Here is an 8023-nt window from a genome sequence, read left to right as displayed (position 1 = left end):
TAGAATTCGACAGAACCCAGATATTAAAGGTATCCCCTTGGGGGATCAGGAATATAAACTTTCAGCCTACGCTGATGATCTTTTGTTTTCACTTTCTAGTCCACAAATATCGCTCCCTAACTTAAGGGAGGTGGAGTGTTATGGTGCTCTGTCGAATTTTAAAATAAACTATAGCAAGTATGAGGCAATGGGGGTATCCCTGGAGCGTTCCACCCAAAGAAACTTGGAGAATAATTTTAAATTTAAATGGACAACGACGGCTTTGAACTATTTAGGGTTACAGATTCCACTCAATTTAATAGATGTATATGCTCTAAATTTTCCACCTTTACTAAGGGAAGTTAGTATATTGTTAGATGAATGGAGTAAAGCCTCACATTCCTGGTTCGGGAGATGTAATATTTTAAAAATGAATATAGTGCCAAAATTTCTCTATCTGTTCCAGGCGTTACCTATCTCAATTCCACCCGCCTTCTTTAGTAAAACTCGAATAGCGTTTACAAAATTTATATGGGCAAGTAAACGGCCAAGGATTAATAGGAATTTGTTAACGCTATCTAAAGAGGTGGGTGGTATAGCGGCTCCTGATCTATATACAGTAAATATTATTAAGCTACCCAGTTAGGTAGAATTATTGACTGGTGCCGCCATAGAGATAGTAAAAGATGGATTGCCTTGGAACAACATATCAGCCCTATCCCCTTAGATAGAGCTATATGGTGCCACGCAGCGCTACCTTCTATATTAAAATGACATCCTTTAATAGGACCGACCCTTCGTATGGGTGCTAAATTTACTCGGATCCCCAAATTTTCATCACCAGAATCCCCCCTGTTTCCTATTCTGGGGAATCCAAATTTCCCTCCCGGTTTGGAATCAGGAATATTTGGGAAATTAAAAAAGAAAGGATGTTTCCAGGCCTCACACTTTCTGAGGTTTGGTAAGTGGCCATCAATAGAAATGTTAACGCGACTAGGAGGACAATACGAAATACCCTTCTGGCAGGCGTTACAAGTTAAGCACTTTCTTGAAACATTGGGACCCACCGAAGGGTATGGTCGACCACTCACTAAGTTTGAGAAGTACTGTGGGGAGAGTGAACCTCTCTCCCATATTATCTCTAAGATATATGCGTTACTAACAGCACCTCCTGAGGTATAGCGAATTTAGATAAGTGGGAAAGGGACCTTGAACAAACTTTTACACCATCCCAACGGCAGAAAATAATACATTTAACTTTTAAATCATCTAGATGTACTAAGATACAGGAATTCAATTACAAAGTACTAATGCGTTGGTATTACACCCCGTCTCGAATGAATAAATTCTCTTCAGAAATGTCGGATAGGTGTTGGAGGGAGTGTAAGGAGAAAGTCACCATAGCCCATATTTTCTGGTTTTGTCCAGTAATTAGACAGTTTTGGCAAGAAGTTCAGAGAATCTCTCAATTATTTACTGATTACCAGATCCCGGAAGACCCAGCTTTTTTCTTAGTACAATGTTCACAAATTCCTTTAGAGAGATATAAGAACTCAATGCTATGCCATTTGGTGAATGCAGCCACAAGCTGCATCACCATATGTTGGAAAGAGCCAGGGACACCTCGAATCTCTAATTGGTTAAATAAAGTAAGAAGAATTGGGATCATGGAAAAATTGATCCCTATGTCTTTGGAGGAAAGGGAATGTCTACTGCAAGTCTGGGCTCCATGGGAGTCATTTTTACAATCAGAGGAAGGGAAAGGGCTGATTGGAGAGGAACTAGAGGAATAGCTAGTAAGTGATGTGGCACTGGTCCCTCTGTCGGCAGGGGCAACATATTTATATCTATTTATTTGATTTGGGATTCCCTGGGGGGGGGGGGGGGGGGTTTCTCCTTTTTTTTTTTTTCCTCTCTCTCTCTCTCTCTCTCTCTCTCTCTTTCTCTCCTCGGCTCTATAAGTCCCTCACGGGATCTAGGGCCTTGGAGCCGAGGGTTGTTGAGGGGAATTGTTATTGTAATATTGTTAGTTGCTTATAAAGAAAAAATAATAATTTGGCAGGAATGCACTGTGTATCATTGGTTAAAATAATACGTTTTTGTTTTGAAAATTGATTTGATAAGTTGTTCTATGTAATTATTTTTAGTGATCTTTGTCATGTATTCCTGCAGAGAAATAACGTATTTAAAAATAAAAAAAAAGAACTCTGAAGCCCACAGATACATTTATACAACCAGCGTTAGGACCCGTCTCCCCTGTGGTTCATATGTGCATTATACCAGAGGGAAGAGGTCATAGAGATAAACATATGGAATACATGTATTGTAAAGATGTGATGTATACTTTATTCTCCATTACATAAAAAAGATATAATTAGGAATTTTGTGACAAAAAGTAAATTGGGGAATATTTGTCCTATGAGGATTCTTCATCTTCATTCTCGGTTATCATTCTCATCTCCATCTTAGAAAATCTCCAGCTCATCATCCTTTGTCTTATTCAGTTGGAAACACTCCAAATCTGGTTCCTTATGTCTACAAGGCAGAGGGTTAAAGACTCTCAGGTGGCTATAAATGTCACCTCCAACGTCAACCTGAAAAGATCAAGAAAGTTCAGAAAACAATTCCACCTTTAATCGTATATTTTTACTGATATTCTAGTGATCATATTGTTAGGTCTTCTATCAGGAATAACATCTCTGAGATACTCTGAGGGCCACTTTAGATTACAAGCTCCTGAGGAGCAAGGATTGACCCAAAGACATTAGAACACAAGCTTGTCTGGTGCGTAGGGATGGGCCCGATGTTCGAGACGAAGTGGACTCGAAACATCAGATGTTCGTTTGTCGAATCCTTCTCCTGTCACACTGCCCCCTCATCATACTGCCCCCTCCTGTCACCCTGCCCCCTCATCATACTGCCACCTCCTGTCACACTGCCCCCTCATCATACTGCCCCCTCCTGTCACCCTGCCCCCTCATCATACTGCCCCCTCCTGTCACCCTGCCCCCACATCATACTGCCCCTTCTTAGTGTCCAACTCCTTTCACACTTCCCAGATACCCTTTTCCTGTCATACTGTCCCATGTCACATTGCCCGCCTCCTGTCACAATACCCCCCCATCATACTGCTTCCCTGTCATACTGCCCCCATCCTGTCACACTGCTCCTCCATCATACTATGCCCTTCTTGTTACACTTCCCCCCTTCTTTCACAATGCCCCTCTCTAGCTCCTTCCTTTTCTGAATGGGCACAGTGAATGATTGTTACTGCACTGTGTTCATTCATAACTAAAGCATAGTAATTGTGTTTACAATGCTTCAGTATATGAATGAATGGGAAGCTCTGTCCAGAGATATTCATCTCTAATAATTTTGTGCAACTGGGCCTGCCGAGATGGAGATTGAGGGCCCCGGACTCTGAGAAAGGGGCCCCTGCAAGAGTCAGGGGGTCCCTTCATGGTTTCTTGCACCGGGGTTCTGAAGGATCTAGTTACGCCTCTGCCAAGCTGACAATCTTGCTCAAAACCCAAAGCCTTACCTTGAAGAGGTAATTTGTACCAGCAACAACCTGAGTACGGACGAGGACTGCCAGAAACTGCTCTGGGTTTGTCCCGCTCTTTTCCAAATATTGTTTTTTTACCTAAAAATAAAGAGGCGATTCAGTTCTCATTGTGCGCTATACAAGTATTTCATTCATTCATTCATTCATTCAGCTGTAATAGTCACTGCTGCAGAGGATCAGATCAACAGATTGTCATTGCTGCAGAGCATAGCTCCCAACTGTCCCTGATTTTGAGGGACTGTCCCCGATTTGGACCAATGTCCCTCTTTCCCTCATTTAGGTCTGATCCATAGACTTTGGTTAATTCTCCTTTGGGAAAGGGGAGGTGGGGGGACAGCAGGGGTTGTATCCTACGCCTACATACACTTGCTAGTAGGTGTCCCTCATTCCCATGTCAAAATGTTGGGAGGTATGATGCAGAGGATCAGATCAGTCACTGCAGGTCCTGCACAGTGCAGCTCACAGCAGGGTCTGAGTACATTCATACTACTCCTCCCATCCCCAGGAGGAAAGAACATTCTGCTTACTCCTGGGAGTGTCCGATCTCCTGGTCCCTAGCTGGCTCTGTGGATCCTTCTGCTGACTCCAACATCACTACAGGTACGCCTTCATTTCTGTGCAACCGGGGATTTAACAAATACGATTTTAAGACTTGAGACACTTAAGAGAAATAAAAACTGGAGTATAATCCACGCAAAAGACAAAGCATACAAGCAGATAGGCCTTAAGAACTACTACTGTCCATACAAATATACTATCACCTGGGTGAAGTACACTGAGATAAGTAAAAAGGAGGGTGTAGGTGTGGCGCTGTTCCAAAAGGAAACTACTTAGGTATTCAAGATTAAAACCTGATAAGGTAGTGTTGTGTTGCACCCCCTGCAGAGTGCACCACTCAGGAAGATCAAAAACCAAAGGGCTTTGGCTGGATTGAGATGCTGATATTCAGTGTTTACACCCTTTACAAGGTGTATCACCTTAAAGAAATGTATAGAAATGGATATTGTGTTCAATTCAATGTGTTGCACCCTCTGCATGGTGCAACACTGACCTTTGAAAGTGGAAATAATTGAATCTCAATATGTTATTATACCAAGGCGATGGAGTCAGGAGATGTGAAAAACCACGGCACTTATAAAAAGATGCTAATGTGTTACGTTATGCATGTGTTATGTGTTTTTAATTGGGGGGCACATGGTGGGGCACAGCATAATGTTAGGGGGGTCCCCCCCCGTGAAGCCATTGTGCTTGAAGCTCAGACTTTTTGCAGACAGAAATAGACCGGTGGAGGTTCAGATGTTACCATTGCTATCTAGTTACTGGATCAACTTGGGTAAGTCTGTAGACCAGTGGAGGTTTAGGTGTTACCCAGATGATCCACTATACATTAATGCTACTAGGGGCAATGTAGTAACACCTGAACCTCCACTGGTCTACTGCCTTACCCAAGCTGATCCAGTGAAGAAAAGCGAGTGCGCTATAGCTCCAAAGACACCTACATTTGGAAACTATAATGATTGATGGCCTGTGGTTCCCAGCTGCTCTAATTAATGGCAGGACCAAAAAACGAGTAAAAAGAATTTGATAAAGCAGTGCAGATCAGACTACAAAATTACCTAAATATATCCTATAGTGAGAAAATGTATACACACATACAGTATATGATCAATTGATCATACGAATTCTAGTGACAAAATTCATATACAGTAAAACCTTGGTTTGAGAGCGTTTTGCAAGACTAGCTAAATTTTTTAATACATTTTTTACTTGATATACAAGTAGCGTCATGTCGCAACTGGGTATAAAAGAGAAGAGAGGTGCCTCAGACTGTCCAGCGGAGCCCACACATGGGCGGATTGTCCGGCGGACCTTTTTTTCTCAAAAGTCTGGGGGTCTTAGAAAGCAGTTTTGACTCAAAAATTGGCCGCTGGACTGCGAGTCCGGCAGACAATCCGGCCTTCTGTTTGCTAGTCCGCCGGACTTTTGAAATGAACGGACTTTCACACACGCGGAGGAAAGTTTATTCATTTTGAACGCGGCTCCAGGTAGCCGGGACTAGTGAAGGAGGTCAATGTCGCCACCTCTGCCTTCGAAGTCGGAAGAAGACCCCCGGGTGGCGATGAAGAAGAAAGCCGGGCTCCTCCGCTAGCAAAAGAGCTAGCAGAAGATAGCGGAGGAGTCCGGCGAGAAGACCGCCCAAGATGGAAGAAGACCCCCGGAGCTGTGCAATAAATTATTTTAAACCCTTGTGTGGTGGGTTTTTTTTTTTTAGGTGAATGGGTAGGGGTACATTGTACCCCATACTCATTCACATAGGGTGGGGGGCCGGTATCTGGGGGTCCCCTTATTAAAGGGGGCTCCCAGATCCCAATAAGCCCCCTGCCTGCAGACCCCGACAACCAACGGCCAGGGTTGCTGGGAAGAGGCCCTTGTCCTCATCAACATGGGGACAAGGTGCTTTGCGGTGGGGGGGCTGCAGAACGGGTGCTCGCTCATCTCCACCCCCTTTCCTGACCGGCCGGGCTGCGTGCTCAGACAAGGGTCTGATATGGACTCTGGGTGGGACCCCCAAGCCATTTTTCCAGCATAGGGCTTCCCCTTTAAGTCCATATCAGGTGACGGGGCCAGTCAATCTTGCCGCCGAAGGGAGCGACATTGACCTCCTTCGCTAGCCCCGGCTACCTGGAGGGTCCTCCACCCTAAAGTGGAAGTTCCGCTCATCTGATCCCCCCCCCCCCCCCCCGGTGCCACAATCGGCACCTTTCAGGGGGAGGGGGGTGCAGTTACCTGGATAATCCAGGTATCTGCACCTGCTTCCAGATTTGCAATTTTCTTCTTCTCCATCTTCTTCTCCGTCTCACCCTGCCTCTTTTGGTACTAAGAGACCTGCTAAGGCAAGCCACAGATGATTCGATTTTCTTTCCTGCAACCACAGATGGAAGGAAAGAAAATTGCAAATGTCTCCCATCAATACAATCAGTGTTGATGGTGGAATCTCTCCCGCAGTGCTAATATGTTCTGCCGGCAGAGAACCTTCCCCACCGGCAGAACACAGCAATCGCTACCGGCAGCTATAGCTGCCGACAGTGATCACAGGGAAAAAAAAGGGATCAGACAGGCTGGTTGTAATGAAGTCAATTGATGGATCATCTTCAGTACAACCAGCCTGCCCACAAATGGATCGAATCTTAGCTGGTTCAGTTGGGACCTGACCAAGGATCGATGGCTGGCTTTAGATGGAATTGACAGAGTGAAGCTGAGATCCAGATAAGTTTCCAGCAACCGTTTTCCTTTTGAAATAAAGATTTTACACAAAAAGGAATAAAAGATGACCATTGCAAGCACCCCTGTCAGTGACAATTGGTTTGTCTCAACAGCTCAGTCTGTTAAGGAAAAAAGAAAACAGACTTATTGGCCAGCAGCCTAAAAAACAAAAAGGAATGCGGCCACCATACCCAAGGATTGGCTGCAATATACAGTAATACATATTTTTGGTTTAATACCATTTTAGGGTCACTTTCACATCACTGCTTCGTGGGAACATCCATTGTGCTTCAATGCCGCTCAGGTCGGCTACATACCCCCCCGCCCATTGTTCACAGTGAGCCGCTCTGAATCTGACCACACACACATAATACAACATGATTGTACTTTTAGCCAATTGAAAATTGTGTAGAGCCAGACTGAATACAATATGAATGGACGGGGTTCAGTGGAGACCTCACATTTCATACTCTCAGAGGAGAATATACAATCAGATTGTAAGCTGTGTGGTCAGCTCTAGGGTGCGGATCTGTCCCAATGTGGCCTTTTCAATTGATATTTTACCATCAGGAATGCAGAGCGATTGCCGTATAGATAGAGATGTCCCTCTACACATTTGTTTATTTAATACATTATCGGGAATATGGAACAGCAAACACAGGAAGGTATAGAAGTTACATGCAAAATAAAGCATTGTGCAAAATACATAAAGAGGGATTTTATCAAAACTGGAGCAGTTGTGCATGGCAGCCAATCAGCTTCTAACATTCATTGTTAAAACTCAACTGAATGAGCTGATTGGTGGTAATGAGCCCTTAGGATTGGACCCCCCAACTACTTACCTTGTGAAGTATAGTGTGATCTTGTAGACTAGGTGAGTCGGGTTCACTCCATCCCCCGAATATCAGATCCTCACTCTTACCATCGCCACTCATATTTGCAAAGTTCTCAGCAGACTGAGTAGATCAGCCAATACCTGGACTTATATACCTGAGGACTGTACCATTCCACAGGGGAGGGGTGTGACATTCTCAGAAGAAAAATGACACAGGACTTTGGACATGACACGGCACAAAAATCCTGTGATTGCTGCAACAAAAGTCTGTGCTGAGATCATTATTTTTTATACCCCCCACTAAATCAGTGGAATGGTACAAGCAGCCTGCGGAATCCTGGAGGTAAATTTGAGGGTGGCACACAGGTCTCTGGTTTTAC

The 8023-nt window shown here is 44.2% G+C and overlaps 1 protein-coding gene across 1 annotated transcript; it reads right to left on the bottom strand.

Annotated features, from left to right (window-relative positions):
• Window positions 1-2300: 2300 nt before the first annotated feature.
• Window positions 2301-7754, bottom strand: LOC143981664 (leukocyte cysteine proteinase inhibitor 1-like). Its single transcript, XM_077479661.1, has 3 exons — window positions 7651-7754; window positions 3521-3622; window positions 2301-2573 (listed from the first exon to the last, which is right to left on the bottom strand). Exons 1-3 carry the CDS (start codon window positions 7741-7743, stop codon window positions 2445-2447), a joined length of 324 nt encoding a protein of 107 aa, XP_077335787.1. The 5' UTR covers window positions 7744-7754; the 3' UTR covers window positions 2301-2444.
• Window positions 7755-8023: the final 269 nt, after the last annotated feature.

The sequence above is a fragment of the Lithobates pipiens genome, unplaced genomic scaffold (assembly GCF_037356315.1).
Source record: "Lithobates pipiens isolate NorthernLeopardFrog02 unplaced genomic scaffold, aLitPip1_a1.2 Scaffold_16, whole genome shotgun sequence".
Taxonomy (NCBI): Eukaryota; Metazoa; Chordata; class Amphibia; order Anura; family Ranidae; genus Lithobates; species Lithobates pipiens.
The sequence above is the reverse complement of the archived record's forward strand: the minus strand, read 5'-3'. Positions and strand labels throughout refer to the sequence as shown.

Excerpts from the sequence above, each read along its gene's own strand:
- LOC143981664 (XM_077479661.1), bottom strand. The coding sequence starts at position 7,743 with ATGAGTGGCGATGGTAAGAGTGAGGATCTGATATTCGGGGGATGGAGT. Across the intron at positions 3,623-7,650 it reads ATCACACTATACTTCACAAG|GTAAAAAAACAATATTTGGA; the intron begins GTAAGTAGTTGG and ends CTTTATTTTTAG. Across the intron at positions 2,574-3,520 it reads GTACAAATTACCTCTTCAAG|GTTGACGTTGGAGGTGACAT; the intron begins GTAAGGCTTTGG and ends TGATCTTTTCAG.